The sequence below is a fragment of the Besnoitia besnoiti genome, assembly GCF_002563875.1.
Source record: "Besnoitia besnoiti strain Bb-Ger1 chromosome Unknown contig00015, whole genome shotgun sequence".
Lineage (NCBI taxonomy): Eukaryota > Apicomplexa > Conoidasida > Eucoccidiorida > Sarcocystidae > Besnoitia > Besnoitia besnoiti.
Genome location: NW_021703917.1, coordinates 1099462 through 1118197, shown reverse-complemented (window position 1 = coordinate 1118197; position 18736 = coordinate 1099462). Strand labels below are relative to the sequence as shown.

Genomic DNA, 18736 nt, shown 5'->3' with positions numbered 1-18736 from the left:
GCAGACGTAGTCGGCTAACAGGTAGGATGCATGCGACCAAGGAACCACCCCACCAGTCCAGACACACTGGGTGCCCTTTGCGTTTCAGGCTTTCTCTCAACAAACATTATGCATGCATCAAAGAATGTGTAAGACCGGACTGATTTGCTGTCGATTTACGGGCGAGTTGTGCTCCCCATCTGCCTGTTAGGCGAGTTGCTCGTGCGCCAGGTGCCCAAAGGATTCCCTGTGGAGATCCAAGACTCCGCTGGGAGAAGACACGCACACACACACCTGCATGTTGGACGGGCGGGCTCAGCAGATTTGGAGTCTTATCTGCACCTCCGACTTTTTCTCTTGCCTTCGTCCGGCGAAAATGACTATTTTGGCGCCCCTCTTGATCAGCGCCGCCGTGGCGAGCAACTTGGGCCGTCTCGGACCCGTGGTGGCCTCTGCATTCACGATACCGAGTGGCTCGAGTCGCTCGACTCTGTCGATGTCTTCTATGGATTATCGGCCTTCGTGGACGCCTGCTCTCTCACCACGTGCTTCCAGGCTGCAAGATGAGCCTGCAGTGATGGCGCGCTCTGCATTTGCCGCTACGGCGGCCGACGCTGCAGACTCCTTGGGAACAACACAAGGAACGGCAGGCGTCGCAGGGGGTTTTCACACAGCCCACCTGGCGGTCCCGATCAATCTCGCTGGAAAGACGGCCTTCGTCGCGGGTGAGAAGGAGACTCCACTCCATGCGTCCCACCAAGACAGGAGATGAGGAGAGCGATTGAAGAGCCTAAATAGACCCAGATAGCGCCATAGCTCTCGATCAGCTCTCTGGCTTTCAGTAGGCTGTGGCAAACTTATGTCCCTAGGAGACATCCCGGCGAAGGCATGGGTGGGCGAGCACTGGAAAAGCGTCATGCGCTGAACCGCCCACCGCTCAGCCAGATGCCGTGTCTCGTATGCTGCAGCGCACTAGTGTATAGAAATGGTCCACGAGAACTGGGGCATCGCAGGCGGCTGGCTGCTTGGGTCTCGCCACCTGCGACTGTCGATGCAGAATGCCTTAACCATCTGCGCGCGTCCGAGCCCACCTGCAGAGGCCCCGACGCGAATGAGGGGCGCAGAGGATGGGGTTGTACTTTACGGGGCTGAACTCGCGGAGGCGTCGGCGGGTTTTCTCTGGAGGAGGGAGTTCGCAGCGTTCTCGCATATTCTATCCTGGGCCTGTTTGCCGCGAAAAATATCTCAGAAGTGCTGTGCGTGACATAGCCGTGTATGTGCGTTTTGCTTGTAGGCGTCGCGGATAGCCACGGGTATGGATGGTCCATCGCGAAGCAGCTCGCCAGCGCCGGAGCGCGTGTGGCCCTGGGAACGTGGCCTCCAGTTCTCGGGCTCTTCCAGAAGTCTCTTCAGACTGGAAGACTCGATGACGATAGGAGACTGCCCGATGGGTCGCTCCTCGAATTCGCAGGCATATATGCGCTCGACGCCGCCTTCGACCGCCCCGAGGATGTGCCTGCAGACGTGAGTCACACTTCTGGTTGTGCTGATGGACCTAATGAACCAAGCGTATGCAGTGCTGTTGCTACAGCTGGTCTAACAGTAAACTTTTCAATCGAGGTGGGAAGGGACACCCACGCTTTCGTGCACTAATGTGGCATCTGTGAAATCGGCAACTGCTCAGGTGAAGGAGAATAAACGGTACGCAGGCCTCGACGGATACACCATCGCCGAGGTGGCACAGAAAGTTAAAAACGACCTGGGCGAAATCGACATTCTCGTGCATTCTCTTGCCAATGGACCGGAGGTAAGTTGGATGTCCGTTTGCCCTTCGCCCGCGGAGCCAGGAGCAAGGTACCACTACCGTAAACGCTTTAACAACGCCCCGTTGCTTATCCCTAACGATCGAGTAGAATACACGCCGAGGCATTTTAGCAGAATCATGTGATCAGGGTTTGGACTGGGGTCCACTTTCCATCGGTCTGACGTGATTGGTGGCCCATCCTGTTTTTCGGCGCAGGTGACCAAGCCCCTTCTCGAAACCAGCCGGAAAGGCTACCTGGCGGCGTCGAGCAACAGCGCGTATTCCTTCGTTTCGCTTCTTCAGCATTTCGGCCCAATCATGAAACAGGGCGGCAGCGCGGTCACTCTCTCCTATTTGGCTGCTGAGCGCGTAATCCCAGGTGAGTCGAGCCCCAACCATCAAATCGTGCAGGCGTCATCCCTGGATTTTCGAGCAGACTGCCGGGACAACAGGCATCATTCCTCCACGATAGGCGTGCCGCTTTTCCATTCTGCCGAGCATCTGAGGGAATCTACCGGGGTAACAGAGTTGGGGTACGGTTCTGGTTTTGTGCCGTGTGAACCTCGTGCAGTGCTTCGATGCCTTCATCTACACGTGAAGCTCACTAAAGGAGCTCCTCTGTACTGACAGTGTTCGGCAGCTCTTGAAACGACAAAGACACGGCCACACACCCGTGGAAAATAGTGCCTCAGAAATTCGACCTCCTCAGTCCGTCCGTATCTGCGTACCCGTTGACCCCTACAGGCTATGGAGGCGGCATGAGCAGCGCCAAAGCAGCTCTGGAATCTGACACTCGCACGCTGGCGTGGGAGGCAGGCCAGAAGTACGGGGTGCGAGTCAATGCAATCAGCGCCGGTCCTCTGAAGAGCCGCGCTGCCAGTGCGATCGGCAAAGATGGCGAAAGGAGCTTTATTGACTATGCCATCGAGTACTCGTACAACAACGCCCCTCTGAGAAGAGTAAGGGTTTATATCCAACTTTGCTTGTGACAATATCGCGCGCTGCTCATCGCGTGTCAGTGTCTTTGTGCCCCCGACTTCGGCTGTGGCGTGCCGGAGTATCTCTGGCTGTAATCTGGTAATGGTGCAGTTTTTAGCATATTAAATGGATTCATCCCTGGCAGTACACTACGCGAACGTTCTGTGTCAGTTCTTTCAGCAGGACAGTGATCCTTTCACAGGTCGGGGCGCTGTGGCGCACCGACAGCTGAGACAGAGCCATTACGGTAATCAAACGAGCGTGTTGGTTGCTGGTATCCTACGTGTCTTGGGTCTCTGACTTCAGCACTTGTACAGTGACGACGTCGGCGGCGCTGCCTTATTCCTCCTATCTCCCATGGCGCAAGCAGTGAGCGGGGTGACTCTGTACGTGGACAATGGCTTGCACGCCATGGGGCAGGCCGTGGATTCCAGGTCGATGCCACCTCCGCGCACATCTCCTCAGTAATATCACGTTTCGCGCGGAGTACACACGTAGGGAAATGGACACTGCAGTGCCTGATTGATCCTTCAAGGCGACATTCGGAGCAAGTGTGCTAGAGAATCTGTCGAGTCCGACAGTGATGTGATGCCACGCGGCAATGGTCGTATGTTTCTGGCTGGGAATACTCAGGATGGGTGCCAGAATTCTTTTGCTCCGAACAGTTTTTACCGTGGCGTGGCGAGCCTTGGTGTTTGCAGAATGGATAGGGGAGAGCGACATTTTCTGTGAACCTTCCGAGCATGTTTCACGTTCTCATCTTTCGGCGGTTAGGGACATTCCGCAAATGCTCTCAGATATCTATCAAATGGACGAGGCGCCGGATGCCTATGGCTCCTGCACACCGATAGAGCTCTGGCTCTAGTCAAATCACACTCAGTGTCGGGAGTCGAACAGTTCAAAATTGAGCCCAAGCCCGCGAAAAAGAAGGGTGATTTTATCTATAGAACAGGTTTCGCATCAGAGAGCTGCTTAACCGTGCCGTACGTAGTATGTCCACTTTTGCAACAATATTCCACGTTGTACCCAGGCACTTGCACCCGTGGTCATTTCGTCTTTTTTAGGCTGAATGCCTAAGACAGAATTAGGTAGGTTTTTTTGTAAAGCGGGTTTCAGGCTACATGATAACCGTGTAGGGCGGAAATCAGAGTCCGTCTAGTCGCGTATTGACTTCCTGTCCTTGGGGTGTGCAGTTATGCTGTGCTAATACTAGAGAGCAGGAGGGCACGGCGCCTTCGTACAAAGGCCAACGTGGCCGCCATGCACTCCGAGATAAGCTACACATCTTCTTGGCCACAGCTTAACTTTCGAGGAAGCAGCGTGCGATGCTATGGTCCATGGAACAAGACAGCATGTCCCACTGGGTTGTAATCCGGTGTGGTCCGGAGGGCAAGTGATCGAACTAAAGGGCACGTCAAACGCCCGTATCACGTACAATCTGTGCGTCGCCCTGTACGTGCCCAGGTGGTAACTTGCAAAAAGTCCCTAGAGTTTACTGTGCGCGGTGCACACCGGCTCTTGGAGACGCACTGTAGCACGACTGATAATTTTCTGCGTGTGTCGTCTTCGGCCGCACCGTACAACTAAGCCACTACTCCGAAACACGCGATTTGCTATTCGTTTTTGTCGATCCTTGTGATATCCCTTAGTGCCGAGTACGGCATCCTCAACCACTAGATGCACCAGGTTCAAGCCTCTCAGCCACAGTCCAAGGGATAATCTTTAAGGGGCCTAATGCGCCACTGCCCACTATCAGGCGTGTAAGAGACCGTCCTCGGGTGGACACTGGAGGGCGGGGGGGGTGGGAAACTTCCATTTTTCAGTTTGTCGATGTGTCTGCTGACCGGAGTGTCATAATGTGCGCAGTCATTAGCCCGCACGCCGCGGCATAGCCGTTACAGGTAGCTTTCACAGGCGTTTATGAGTCGCCCATCTCAGTCCGAGCTGATCAGTGATGAGGAGTCATGCCTACCGATGCTTACCCGGTAGCGAGATCCCAGGGATCGCTGCCACGCATGATAAGATTTCAACAAAATATCGCAGCCCGAACAGTCTTCCTCCCCAGTCAGAGTGCTTTGCTCAGACACATAATGCATTGATCCTGCAGACTATGAAAACGGAATTTCCCTGGCAAACGTCCTCAGCTTGAGATCGGCGAGGTAACAATGGGGTGACGGTCTTCCGCCGCTAGATCGAACATGTGGGATTCCATGCTTGGAACAGAGAGAAAGTGAGAGGGAAAGCACGTCCCAGTTATGGTAAGGAAGTGCGAGCGTCGTTGACAGCTTCGTCGAAACTGCCACGCAAGTGTGAACACAGCACCCGTGGGACCACGAATTGAGCCCCACCAGAGCGCACATCGCGAGCGTCGCAGGAAGTGTTTTTTAAAAACGAGATGGACTTCGCCCGGTCGTTGGCCATTGTGGTGGCAGTGCCCATTTCCCAGTGCTTACGGAAGACAGTTGTTTTCAGACGACCTCTTCCTTTGTTTTACGGCTCAGCGAAGCCTGTGAAAGCATCTGATACAGTGCGTTTCACGCTGACTTCGAGCACGTGCTTCGCGCCGGTGGGGGCGGTCCGGTACGTGACTATGAATCCAATGTAGTTCTGTCGCCGAGGGAAGCTCAGCCCCCATTATCAAAAGAAAAGTGCAGCTCCAGAGCACTCCTACGGAAGGCCTGTTTGCCTCTCAGGTCGTTGCCTTCTCCCTCACTGCATGCCGTGGTACAGTAAATGACTTGGATACTTCAGCTTCATCTTCAATGGTCCCGTTCGAAAGGCAGCATTTCCACCTTGCAGTGCAACGCTCCACGGTGTCTGAAATGTCCCTTAACCGGTAGGCGGACAGCACTGAGGTCTGCCTACCTTTGTTGAGTGAGACGCCAATGATATACTAGTGTGCAAACGCGCAACGGTTTCTACACTACCGTGCCGCCCGACTGTTCAACTCGAGGCCTGAAACGAATGCAGGATTAGCATCTCGTTTTGGTGTCTTTCAGTCCAATGCGCATGCCATTTCAAACTTTGAGCTGTCTCTCACAATACTTCCAGCGTATAACTGCCATGTGTGATGTTGTTCCGAGACTTGATTGTCCTTGTTCCTGTGAGTATTTAGCATCCTTATTTTCACGAGGGCTTGAGCTCTTTCATGGCCTGCCAACTGCCAGTAGGCGACCTACTCAGAGTATAAACTACTGTTTCGCGTCGCCTACAATAACAAATTTGTAAAAGTCCCTCTTCTCTACTCCTCCCCCTCGCACTCAGGTGGAGGTCGAGTCTCGGTCGCCATGGCAAAAACTAGAAAAGGAAAGAAAAAGCACGATTCTGCGACAACGGATCATGCAGTGCTGACAGGAGACGTCCTGAATTCCAGTCTTTCGGACGTCGCAAGAACAGTGGACGGCAGTGGCTACGCCTTTGTTCGCTTGAACTGCGCTGGGAAAAGTATCACGAAGATTCCTGAAGAGATAGCAGCGTATGTTCATCTTCGCTACATTGATATATCCGATAACCATATCGAAGACATCGTCCCTCTCACCACGCTGCCGCACGTTCTCGCGCTCAACGCGGCCCGCAACAACATTACTGATGTGTCATACCTCGCGGACACGACCTGTCTGCCGTCATGTGTTGTCCTAAATTTATCATTCAATTCCATTTATGAGCTGCATTCGATAGGTCTACCACGTCTAGCAAAACTAACACTCGACGGTAACCCATTGGCCTCCCTGGAATCCGTTGACAAGTTACCCAAGTCTCTGACGCATCTGAGCCTTAAGGACACGCATCTGCGAACCATATCTCAATTTCCACCGCTGCCCAAACTCGTGTACCTTTCTGTTTCCAACTGTCCCATTGACTCTATCACGGACGTCAGCATGCTTGCTGCACTTGAAATCCTCGACATCAGTGGCATACGACTCGGCAATTTAGGCCTTCTCGAAACACTTGTAACGCTACCGATGCTCCGGGAGCTCACTATTCTTCCAGTTGACCATGAAATGCCCGACGACAATTTCCGACAAGAAATTTTGGTGGTACTTCGGAAGCTACAGCGGCTGAATGGGATTGATGTCACTGCCGAAGAAAAAAGGCGGGCCAAGGCCCTAAAGGTGCAAAGGAAGAAAGAGCGGCAAGAGGCGGTGAAGCATGAACGTCTCCAGGAGGAAACTAATGGCGAAGCTGCATACAACCCCGAAGACGGCAGTATTTCAGGCACAGCGCCGGTTCAAGACATTTTTGTCGAAGACGCGTGAGGGCCACTTGTTTTTGCGCAAATCATTTGGTTTTCTGTCGTGGACCGTTGAAGGACGGCCTCTGTTCGTGGGGCTAAGACCACCCCACCTGCTACGCCAGTGCGTGCAGGCTGAGGAAAAAAGGCGAATGATTTCCTGCTTCACTCGCTGGTGGACAATGCGCGAGCCCGTCCTTCGCAGGGTCCGCACATTTTCTTTTTCGAATGTCGAAGACATCCTCTTCGTAAAAGCTGTACCCTTCAAGAATGCCTGTTTTTTCTGCCAGCGTCGTCTGCCGTGCGTTATATATTCTTTCAACCACATGCTTCCGCTCAGGATTAGTTCCCCGTTTCAAGAACTAATACTTCTTTACTGCCGCGTGGCGCTGCAGCTCCGTTTCGTCGCGCCCCGCCACCTGTAAAAGCGGCCTCCGTCACCAGCAGTGACGTTGTGGCCACTTGCCGAATAGAGCAGCTGGCATGCACAGTAAAGTCACGTTGGCTCAGTTGTGATCTGATTGATATTGCCGCATGTTAACATATTACAGTTCTGGATGGAAGTCACTCTGAGTGAGTGAAACTGGGAAGCAGCGCTGCTGTGGTGAATTTGCGTGTCAGTGCTCCGCCGATGGGGGCGCCGTCTAAGCCAAAGGGTATATGGAGATGCAGAACGGCGCTATTTCTCGCCACTTTTCCCACCCGGCGTCAACTGTACGGCTAACCAAGCCTAGGCTCCAAAACCAGACACTGAGAGAATGGATGGGTTGCATACACAAGGTATGCCTCATAATCCGTACCTCGTAATCGTGTCATGTAGAGCCAAATCCCGATCTGGCAGACTGACGGCGACAGGAGTCCCCAGCATAATCCTGCTTAGACTCACAGCTGCAGAGTACTCGTTTGCCCAGCACGTGGTATCCGGCTTCCACATGCGTATACGCAACCAGACCTGAGGGTTGGTGAGAAAATCCAGAGTGCGCTGCGCGCGGATCACGTTCCTGCCTTCTACAAGACGTACCTGTAGCAGAAAGGAACGCCTACTCTACGACGCAAACGAAGTTGCTCGCGCGCAGCCGACTACGAGGGTTCGCTCCACATGCGACAACCACAGCTGGCCACGCTCTCATCTTTTCAGCGCGCAGACGTCTCTTGCTTCGGCCCTTGTAACGCAGGCGCACTTGTACTCTTGATGCCTTTGTGGGAGGCAGAATGTGTGAAAACGGGTATCCAGTGGAAACAAGTGGAGGTTTCTTGAGGCAACTAATCCCGTAGGAGGCCACTTCGCATCTCATAAAAAACGAAGAAGACTAGGAGGTTCTTCTGGTGAATGACTCGACCCGTTGCTGGAAGCAGATTATTTAAGACGCTACTGTCTCACCACAATCACACACGCATGGCGTGCATCGCCGTTCCCGCACATTCCTTGATTTTAGCCGCATTTTCAGGCAGACCACGCGGATATGTGCCACGAGCAGCAAATCTGCAGCGTACAGAACCGCATATTTCCGAATGAAGTGTTCATTCGCTTTCTAAGGAAGATAGTCTACTCGCGGGTCTCCAACATATTGACGTTTCGACGCCCTGTCACGAAGCGCTCGTGGCAGCAGACGTTGCATGCGCGACTTTCCTCGAGAAGTAGCGACGCAAACAACGAACCAGCGGTTACGACCATGCATGCGACTGAGCAGCCCTATCGTATACATACTTTCACACACAGAAGAAATCCTTGTATCTTGTAGAGCCTTAAAAATCTGAATGAAGAGAAGGCGATCATCTTGTACAACGCGCGGCTTCCCTGCATCGTCTTCTGTGGCGGTTCTCCGTGCCCCCTCACCGCTTCGGCCTCCAAAGTTTGATTGACAATCCCCAAACCAGAAAGTGTGTGTGTCGGTTGTGTGTGCTGCTCAGCACAGAGCATCGAATTTTCTGACGGATGCGCCGCAAAACTGCCAGACGATAACGTACTGCCAGCATTCCTCACGCAGCTCGGAACCGCATGCACATGGGCGTGAGGCAAGACGGCTCTGCCGAAACCGAGGCGCCCCCTACTCGTCCCCGGTAACACCGTCAAAGAGAGTCTTTCCAGAGCACCCCCTATCTCAAATAGAGTTGTCTGCTGTTTCTATTTCCGCTCGAGAGCTGCCTCGGTCTGGCTCTCCTCGCGGAGCCGACACGTACGCCGTCAAACGCTCGCTGCCGTTCTGGTACTTTCCGGAGTCAGGCTCTGGAGCTGCCGCCGTGGGTGATTTATTTAACAAAGGCGGCTGACATGACGGGAACGTTCGCGGTTCCGGCCGCCTCACGTCTCTTTGCCACTACCCGTTTATCGTTGAATGAAGGCAGGTAACTCCTGAGCGCCAACGGGCTGCGAGAGCCTCGGTCGTGGGCGTCCTGTAAACTGCAACCTCGTAGGCGGTGAGCCAATATCGATCTTCAGCTGTTGCAGGACACAGACACTGCAACGTATCTCCTCAACTTTGAATGCTATTGCGGACAAAGGGCGCCACGTTTCTGAGCCCGTTGGTCATTTGAGGCTCAACACCTGCTGGGCACGTGCTGGCATCGCCCATCGAGAGACGACCGCCGCCATTTGGGGAATTGTTTCCACCTCATCTGTAAGCTTTTCCCGGCACATCTTTCCCTTTTCCTCTGCGCCGCGTCAGCGCCGCGGTAGTATCTGACTCTGCCGTTACATTAGCCGCTCTCTCCTGGTTTTCCTCGCTCTCTCGAGCCGCCAACCCGCTTCCTTTCTCTTCGTCTTCGTCCTCATTCGCATCCGATACGTGGTGATGGCCAACATGGCGGCAAAAGCGGTCGCCGGCGTCTCGTTCCTCTCCTTGTCATGCCCGCGAACCCACCGGGCTTTGATCTGGGCTCGGCAGGGACTCGGCCGCGGCTTCGCGGTGAGCACCGCCTGCATAGGCCTCGTGCAATCCATTCCTACTAAATGGCACTACCTTGTGCCACCAGCGTCCTTTGCAACCGCTTCGGCAGCGTCCTTCGACATCTTCCAAAAATTGAAAGATCCCCCAGAGGCCGGCGAAGAAGACGATGCGGCAGCAAAGAAGAGGAAACCTTCGGACCGCGTAAGTGCCAAGGGGTGACGGCATTATATACGGGCGGCTTGCAAGCCGCCGAACGCTTGTGGGGACATGGGCTGAGGCCTCGATATCAATGTGACCTCTAGAGCACACTCGCAGCTTCGGTGAGCACAGAAGGTTTTTTTTCGGGCTGGAGCGGCGATATAGTAGTGGATTTGCCAACGGCAATCAGGAGAATTGCTTTCTTGCGTGACTGCTTACCTGCGAGCGGGCCTTCGCAAGCCGGACAGTTCGAAAGTCATACGTTCTGGCAAGCTCTTGCCAGCCTTGGGCGCAGGAGGACTGCAAATGCGAAACGCCGATGTTGCATGAAGGCGCGCTGCAAGGAAGACCGAACGAGTTCATCGGAATTATCCATAGATGCAGCAGGCTTACGCATCACGCCGGTTCCCTCAACGTACTCCCGGTGACGTGTGAGTACGTGCGTTCTCTAGGTGATCAGATTGGTTGATGAGGTCATGAACTTGACTTTGATTGAGGCAGCAGATCTGTGTGATCTATGCCAGGAAAAGCTGGCTGAGAGGTCCGGAGGTGAGTGGTAGCACTGGAGACGGACTCGGATGCAGGCTGTGCGACTCCTTGAAGCATCCATTGCCTTGTCAGTGCAGGGGTTCCGCTCATTCCGCCTGGTCAAACGGGGTTGAAGCTGGCGACGCAGTGTTGACCTAGGACTCAGCATGCAAGACTGATTGGAGAAGGGCAGTTGAGAGGAGCGATGATGATGCGTCCTCGGTTTCCAGGCGACGGCGAGTCGCGTGAGACAGCGGTCTTCTAAAGGAGCCAGGCGGGACTGTGCTCAGAGGTGACATCATCAGCAAGGTGATGCATACGAGACTCACACGCCCCTGCGTCCTCTTTTCCATGACGTGCTTGCTGTTAGGTCCCACTTTCAATGCGGCAGCGGTCGCAGGACGGACGCCTTTTCCTCATCCAGCGAGCATGTTCGCCGGCATGGTTATGCCTGGCATGATGGGGTGAGTTGCAACAGCAGCAGCACGCCTGCAACGCATTTCTTCATATTGCCTTGTGCGGTCTTTTGTGAGTGGAAAAAACGCACACGCGCAGATTTGGTCCGTGAAGGACACGAATTCCAGTTCCAGTGCTAACTACAGATTCCGTTTCGGTGGACAATAGCAGCACATTCCTGATGTATCTTCCCCGCGCACCAGGCTCGCCGTACTCGTGCGCGCAGCGGGTGCCTTCCGCACGCAGAAGATTGTCAGGTTGCTAGCGCAATGGCACATCGTGGCAACACGATCGAGTTCGGAGAGTCATTCACGCTGGCGTCAACTGCATTGAAAGTGCCTCCTAGTAAGCTACGGTGTGGAGTGCTGTGTGCATGCTCACCAGAAGCATGGCGGCTCCTGGGGGAATGATGCCACCGGCGGCTGGGGCCGTACCGACAGCTTGTGCGGCGGTCGGCAATGCTGCTCAAGCAGCGGCAACCGAGGTTCCTGCAGAGAACAGTAAGAGGACTTCGAAATAAGAGGGGGTTCGCAGGAGAACCGCACGTGGCATGGTGTGCTCATGTGTGTGGGCAGCGTGTCTCCTCCCGTCCGCATTTCAGCGGGGGGCGCACTCCTGGCATCGACAGTCCCTGGGCGATTCCTTCGAGTCATTGGGTCGTTCCGGGTCCTTTTTGTTCACGAGGCCATGGGGGGGCGCGGACTTGCTGTGCTATTCACAGTGGCCGCACGCGAGGTGCCAGACACACTCGTCCACTATCGCTATGATTGGGCTGTGCGATTGAGCAGAAACTGAGAAAAAGGAAGAAGCCAAAGCGGCGTTTTCGATCAAGCTTCTCGGGTTCGATGCGCCGAAGAAGGTCGCAGTGGTCAAGGAAGTTCGTGCTATCACCGCTCTTGGCTTGAAGGAGAGCAAAGATCTTGTCGAGCAGGCCCCAAAGATTATTAAGAAAGGTAGGTCTTCTTTCTCGGTATAATAACATCTTGTCCGCTTGAGAGAACATCCTGCACACGGCCAGCTGCACACTACCTCTGATGCAACCGAAGCGCCTAAAGGAAGGTGACTTTACCAACGTATTCGTGTGCTGCTCAACTCCTGTGCGCAGCTGTGCCAGCAGCGGAGGCAGAGGCGCTTAAGGTGAAACTGGAGGCTGCGGGTGCGCAAGTATTGCTGGAGTGACGAGCAGGAGTCTTACCGTGAAAGACGTGCGTCGGCAAAGAAGATGCCCACATCCCTGAATTCGGAATCCCGCCGCGCATCAAGGACAGAGTTCAGTGCTGTTGTTTAAGTCGTCAGGCGGCCTTAGCGCGCGTGCAACTGACTCCAAGCAGCAATCGGAGCGGTTGTTGTGGCGTGCAACGAGCAAATGCTTCTTCTGTGCAGTGGGGAGTTCAACCTCTGTTGTGATCTCTGAAGCATCATGGCGTCGCTCCATCACGAAATTTGACGTCAGACTGACGGGATAGCACGCACTTGCTGGAACGTCTACCCTCTACCACAACTCGCTGCGCAGCCACCTGGGAACATGATTCAGATTTCACGGAGAACTCTTCGACAAAAAGAAAGGAGCTTAGTCAAGCGGAGTCGCTGAATGCGGCTCGGCAGCTGCGGCAAGAGGACTATCTCACGTGCTAAAACTCAAACCTGCAGCAGGCGCCTCGGGTCGTAACCGCGCAACTATAGGTTTCTTCCTGTTCATCGCAGGAAGCCACACTGCTCCTTAGGAGGTCCTGTTCAGGCAGTTTGGGTGCTGTCTTCGAATGTGACAGGCAGGTCCAACGGGTAACTCATTCACATGGCTACGAGGTCGCCAGTTTCCAACAAATGCACTGGAACTCGTTAGCGACTGAAGAACCGCGTAGGAGACTTGTGAAGCTGTAAGCTTCAAAAGCCCAGAACGTGCATTTAGGATGTGATAGTGTTCTCACTGCCAGAAAAATGAACACCTCTCCCCTCTGGATGCCATCGCCACTTGCCCACTGCCGTCGCACTAGCAACTTCTGCATTATATTCTGTCGTTCCGAGCATCCAGGCGGGTACACATCGTGCTTGAGAAGAACGGGCAATGTTACGTCAACATATCTGGGGGCCCCGGTTAGGCTTACTCCAGAAGAAGCAGTCGATGCGCTGTGAAACGCTAAGAGTGCCATTACACGCTTCTCAAAAATGCATGCCGCTGAAACGCCCTGCAAAGCGACTCGGGAAACGAGCGGAGCTGATCAGCCCCTGTCGCACACTACACTTCAGCAACTTACCACCTCTCGCCTTCTGAACAGCAAGCATACAACGCATTGACGACGGGAATCCCACCATGCCCCCATTCCCTCCGACCAGACTGCAACTGATACTAGGGGAAACCCGTATCGCCGAGGTGGAATGATGTCCTCCAGGGCAGCAGGGCACGCGACCTGAGAACGGCCGCAATCGACCTGGCGTCCTCCTGTGGCGCTTCCAAAAGTTATCAGGTCACGCCCTCCTTAGCAGAACTAACACGCCACACCCGTCCTGGGTACCGAGCCATTCACGTTGCTGAAGCAAATAGTCGAGCATGGCTGATGGGCAAATCCCGCGAAGCATGTAGGTGCTTTGCAGCTGAATCTCTCCTGAACGGTGTCGGCCGTGCGCACATCACACTGCTTGGGGCCGATACCATTGGTAGCTGCAGGCGAGGCATTGCTGGTGTGGCTACCCAAGATCGCGTGTAATTGATTCCTGCTCATGGGTAATCGTCAGTGTTAGGTCGTCCCAGGCTGCAGCAACGGAAAGGGTGAACGAAATCCAAAGCCCTTTGGTCTTTCAAGTACCTACATGCATGGGGCTTGTCCTAGGAGGCAGCAATGGCAGACAAATACACTGGGCACTTCACAGCCAACCCGTCAATATGTTTGTGCCGGCAGACGCCTCTCACAGAAGCCAGCATACGCGGGAAGAGAGACCAATCGGCCAAGAATGTCGTCTACGATGGGACGACAGCTCTCCAAACGCCGCAACGGCGGGGCATCCTCCGACTTGATGAAGTACACAGCGTGTCTCAGATGGACGTCAGTCCCTGCTGTTACAGCCTCACGCCCGCCGCTTGTGGCGCTGAAGTATTGCTGCGGCACCATCCAGCTGACCCGAATTCATCCGAGCTCTGGATTCGAGCGACCGTGTTTCATCTGGGGCAATTTCGTTTCCCAAGCTTCCCTTCACCCTGGGCGGGACCGGAATGGGGCAGACGCCAATGCCACTTGTGCTCAGGTGGCTGTTCCTCGGGAGCCTGGGGCAGTGCCGGTGCTTGTGAAGTCACGACCGCGGAGGCCACCTCGCGGCCGACGTGTCCAGGTCCTGCTGTTGCGACGGATATGACAACGCCTGATTGAAGATAAAGCGGATGTCACATAATGCCAGAGCATGGCGAAGACACCTGCGGATCGTCCGACTCAGCAGCATGGCAGCCTGATGCCCCACCGAACTGCGTTCACTCCTCCTTCCAGCCCGGCGTCACCCGGTGCTATATCTGTTTCACGTGTGTTCTGCGGGCATATCACGTGCAACATAACAGCCACCCGTTGGATTCCGCGTCCTTGCGGGATGCTTACAGGTACCTCATTGCTAGAAGGGGTCATCGGCAGCGTACGGTTTGCTAGCCAGGGGGGGCGGACCATAGTGCGGAAGGTGTATCTGTACGCCGAGATCCTCTCGCGTCTTACGTGGTCCCGATGGCATCGAAGAAGCGTACCTTGTGACGCATCAGGTGAGGGCCCCCGCTTGAAGCGTATTCGCTTGTTTCCTAGAAAAAGCGAAAGACTGGTCGGAAAGCCCTGACTCTCACTCTAGCCTAGTATAGCCGTGGGCCTGCACATCGCCGTGGACCTTGGTGGCTGCTCAGCGGCAGTGACCAGGCACGAAAGAGAGAAGGATCCCCTGTTCACACCACTAACGGCGACTGCCAAGGAGGCCTGATTCCGCGGTGAGTCGCTTGCTGAACGTCCTAAGCGCCTTCCAGTTTCGCGTCCAACGGACACTCGACGGGCTGGCGGAGCCGGGAGGCGGCTCCAGAGTATCGTGCCTAGTACCTGAAACAGTTCGGCACACACCATTCTGCCACGGATAGAGGCCAACAGAGCAGCTGCCAGCCGCAACACCGAGTGACGCTGTGACGTTGCGGTCCAGCAGCGGATGACAGCTTGCCACAACGTCAGCGTGCCGAGCAGTCTCCAAAATCAACCAGCCAAACCTCTGGGACAGACAGGCCAGCCGCGCTGTATTCAGGCAGCGCTGACAAGAGCAGCCGCCGATGATCAATACCGTGTAGCTATCACATGTGCTGTTCCTGAGAAACCAAGCACGTCCTCTGCCCAGACGCCCGGCGTTGGCCAGCCAACAATAACATGTTCACGATGATCGCTTTCTTCTGTGTAGGCCGAGGCTACGGTCCAGGCAGGAGCCATCATCGCCGAGGGAGGGTGCTCAGGCGGTGCCGCCTCCCCACATAGTGTGATTCGCCGGAGCATCGGAGGGCCTGCCGGTTTGGATGAGTAACGGCTGAAGACTGATCTTAGCACATGACAGGTCGCGTAGTTCTCTCTATGCGGAAACAGGGCAGAGACGCTGGGTAGCCGGTCCTGGATCGGAAGCACGAAAAGGCGGCAGACTCACCTCCACAGTCGGCTTCTGCAATCGTTTGCAGGGGTGCCCGCGCTTCTGGCGGCAGTTCGAGTTCATTACCCCCCGCTACAGATAACCCCTCCACACCAGAAGGTGACGATGCAGTAGGACGAGGCCCCGCTGCTTGCTCGAGAACTCCGATAGCTCTGACGTTGGAGACCGAGATGTTGCATCGGCCTGCCAGAGATGCGCGGCGGCTTCCACATGTGGCGGCTTGGAAGGGCATTCCCCACTGAGACTCTGCCAATCCGTAAGAAGCAGATTCTCATCTTCCAACAGCCTCATAAGATGAGACGCAAGCGTGGCGGAAAGCGGAGGCGACACCGACGGCACTGAGCAGGGATAGACACAAAGACGATACCGAACTGTTTTCGATGCTCTTCTGAGCGGCGGCAACTCACGGCCCCTGTTTGGTCCTTCAGTTTTGAGCAGCAGCCACACAACTCCGCAACCCCCTGCATCCCCACTTGGAGAGCCCCACTATTCCGGCACCTCACCAGGTATCTACCTCGACCGCAGAAACACCCATTCAGGCAGGAAGGCTGATGCACTTTCACGCACATGTACCAGTGCGTTCTTCCACTCTACCAGGAACACGCGTTCTCCACCCTTGCCGTACGCCAGGGCGGAAGTATGACAGATTCTCCACATCACCAGCCACCATGCTAACCTGGGAAGGGAGACATCCCCGACTGCAACACTGCATCTGATGTTGGAGTCCCCGTCGCACTCAGGTCCGGCTTGACTAGGCCTTCCGCGGAACGGGCGGTGGGCTCTCTGGGAGCGGCCGAGCAGGGCTCGGATTCTGACTCGAGCTCCCTCGTGTGCGAGGGGCCTCTTGTCAATTCATCCGACGCGCGCCTGTGGGTGGGCTCGGCCCTCCCGGCGTCGAAGCTCCACGGTGTATACCTGCCGATCAGAGGGGTCTTAGAACTAGGCGCCGACGAACCTGCGGTGAGTGTATACACAAAACCGCTCGGCCTGCAACACGAGATGAGTACCTGCAAGTCCTTCCGCTGTCTTCTCTTTACTCTCGTGGGGCTTGCCCGTGCAACCAGTCGCAGCGTTCGCACAGGGGCGCTACCTTCGCAGGATGCGCGGATTTGCAGGCGGCTCTCGTGCGCATGCAGTATTGGTCCCTGCCGGGTTACCCTGTGGACTGGTGGTCTACTTCTCGCAGAACGGCTAAACATTCCCTGTCTTTGAAAAGCTCTCGCTGCACAGTGCCTTGCAAGTACGCCTCTGTGGCCCCTCCACACATTAACGGTCATCATGCTAACCTGGCACGGAAGAGCTCACCGCTGGTTTCACATCCCCTGGTCTCGCAGTCCCGGCCAAATGCAGAGGCGCCCTGACTAACCCTGTCACTGTGCCGCTAATGGCGCTCTGGTCGCCCAGCGCTGGCAATGGTTCCAGCAGATTCCCCTCCTCGTTGATCGCGGAACCACTGCCGACAGCAAGCAGTGCGAACTGAGGTGCGCTGTTTGCAGGTGGCGATGTTCGTACCGTAGACGGATCAGGGCCTGCATATAAAGCACACAAGTATCGTGAAACCGTCGTCCAGTCCCTCCTCCATCCAGCACGTGGGATGCAAACTCAGCGTTCTGTTCTAGGTGGAAGAATGAGACAGCAGCATCTACTCAGAGAGCCCTGAGCTAGTCAATATCACTTGACTGCCCGCGTGGGCCTCGCGGCATTTTTCCATAGTGTGTGTATCTCCTGGGCTCTCTAGCACAGCATGCGGTTCATCAAACTTCGGGTCCCCCCGGCTCAGAAACTGCGGGGCAGCTGCACGCATAGGAACAGCGGCCACAACCCAACAGGAGTACCAGCCATGCGGGAGCCATGCGGGGATGTAATCATCCATCGCTGGCTGAGTCCCTGTCGCGTGGGATGGCCTGGGAACGCCACAGTGGATACGCGGGGCCTGCTCGGCGAAGGCGCTACCCCCCTACCTGGGAGAGAGGGCTCACGCCACGCGGTTTCGGTACACACCTTTGTCCCATCCGTACAAGAGGATGCCTCATGCTCGATAGGCTCTGCAGTCCCGGTGATCACAGTGTTGCGGACGGATCCGGGTGCAGGACCGTGGGTCGAAAGTGATGTGGCTGGCAATGTGACACAGGGTTCAATCGGACTGGCTTGTGCGGAAGCATCCGTGTCACATTCGAGTCCCACGTGTTTCCTGAGTCTTGAGAATTGGCGACGCGTGTGCCACGGGATAACCATTTCCTGTGGGTCAATGGGTATCCCTAGTTTTTGAAAGCGGAGTAGCATGCCCTCAGCCCCTGTGTCAATGTTCCTGAGAGGCACGAACCGCTCGCTCGCCATCCGTGAGGTGACTATGAGCCCTCGCCTCTGTTGCCGCAGGTTCTGCAGGCATTGTGAGGTAGCATGCACCCATGCAGTTGCCTCGGCGTGTTCCCTCGTGGCCAGCACTATTATCGTGCCTTCAGCGCCTTCCTCTTGCAGAAGCCTCAGCCGCGCCTCCGCCTTCAGCTGCCGCGTTTTCGCCGCCGCCTTCCGCTTTTTCTGACGGGCGATGGCCGTGCCCATGCGGCGCAGCCCCGCTGCCTGGCCGCGACCATATGACGCGCTGTCAAAGGGCCAGCTCGTACTGGACCCTTCACCCGGATCGGCCATAGCGGGTATCGAGCTTCGTCCTGCCAGGTCACCGTCACCGGAATTTTCTGCTGGACGAGCATTTCCGCATGGTGCATCATCCCCAGGGCGAATACCCCCGCGTCCGGTATATACAGCTCTTAGTCGAGTAATCTCGGCTGCGAGTGAGGTTATGCCCGCTGCCCAAGTGTCACAGCACGCAAGCTTCTCGCTGCGTCTTTCGTTGTATCGAGCCCTCAACTCGTCCTCCGACAGCGGATTCTGAAGGCGCATGAAATCGACGCAAGAGCCCCCCAAGCACGGGACAACGTCGCATGCTAAGGGGTCATCTGAACTCGGAAACGTCTCCGTTCACCATAGCTCTCGCGCAAAGTAGCCGCGCTTGCGGACACTTGCGCCAAT

At 55.6% G+C, this 18736-nt stretch overlaps 4 protein-coding genes across 4 annotated transcripts; 3 read left to right on the top strand and 1 right to left on the bottom strand.

Annotated features, from left to right (window-relative positions):
• Positions 1-355: 355 nt before the first annotated feature.
• BESB_028590 (enoyl-acyl carrier reductase ENR) lies at positions 356-3229 on the top strand (the record flags this gene model as incomplete). The annotated part of the gene is made up of 6 exons (XM_029361533.1): positions 356-704; positions 1274-1503; positions 1664-1786; positions 2000-2162; positions 2528-2742; positions 3068-3229. 6 exons carry the CDS (start codon positions 356-358, stop codon positions 3227-3229), a joined length of 1242 nt encoding a protein of 413 aa, XP_029215433.1.
• Positions 3230-6048: 2819 nt separating this feature from the next.
• On the top strand, positions 6049-7017 carry BESB_028580 (leucine rich repeat-containing protein; the record flags this gene model as incomplete). The annotated part of the gene is made up of 1 exon (XM_029361532.1): positions 6049-7017. The coding sequence occupies one exon, from the start codon at positions 6049-6051 to the stop codon at positions 7015-7017; it is 969 nt and encodes a 322-aa protein (XP_029215432.1).
• Positions 7018-9793: 2776 nt separating this feature from the next.
• Positions 9794-12241, top strand: BESB_028570 (ribosomal protein l7/l12 c-terminal domain-containing protein; the record flags this gene model as incomplete). The annotated part of the gene is made up of 6 exons (XM_029361531.1): positions 9794-10081; positions 10531-10627; positions 10977-11070; positions 11447-11562; positions 11851-12015; positions 12168-12241. The coding sequence occupies 6 exons, from the start codon at positions 9794-9796 to the stop codon at positions 12239-12241; spliced, it is 834 nt and encodes a 277-aa protein (XP_029215431.1).
• A 1975-nt stretch (positions 12242-14216) lies between these two features.
• BESB_028560 (uncharacterized protein) lies at positions 14217-18355 on the bottom strand (the record flags this gene model as incomplete). The annotated part of the gene is made up of 6 exons (XM_029361530.1): positions 14217-14416; positions 14784-14834; positions 15704-15952; positions 16383-16661; positions 16993-17235; positions 17668-18355. The coding sequence occupies 6 exons, from the start codon at positions 18353-18355 to the stop codon at positions 14217-14219; spliced, it is 1710 nt and encodes a 569-aa protein (XP_029215430.1).
• Between the last annotated feature and the right edge of the window lie 381 nt (positions 18356-18736).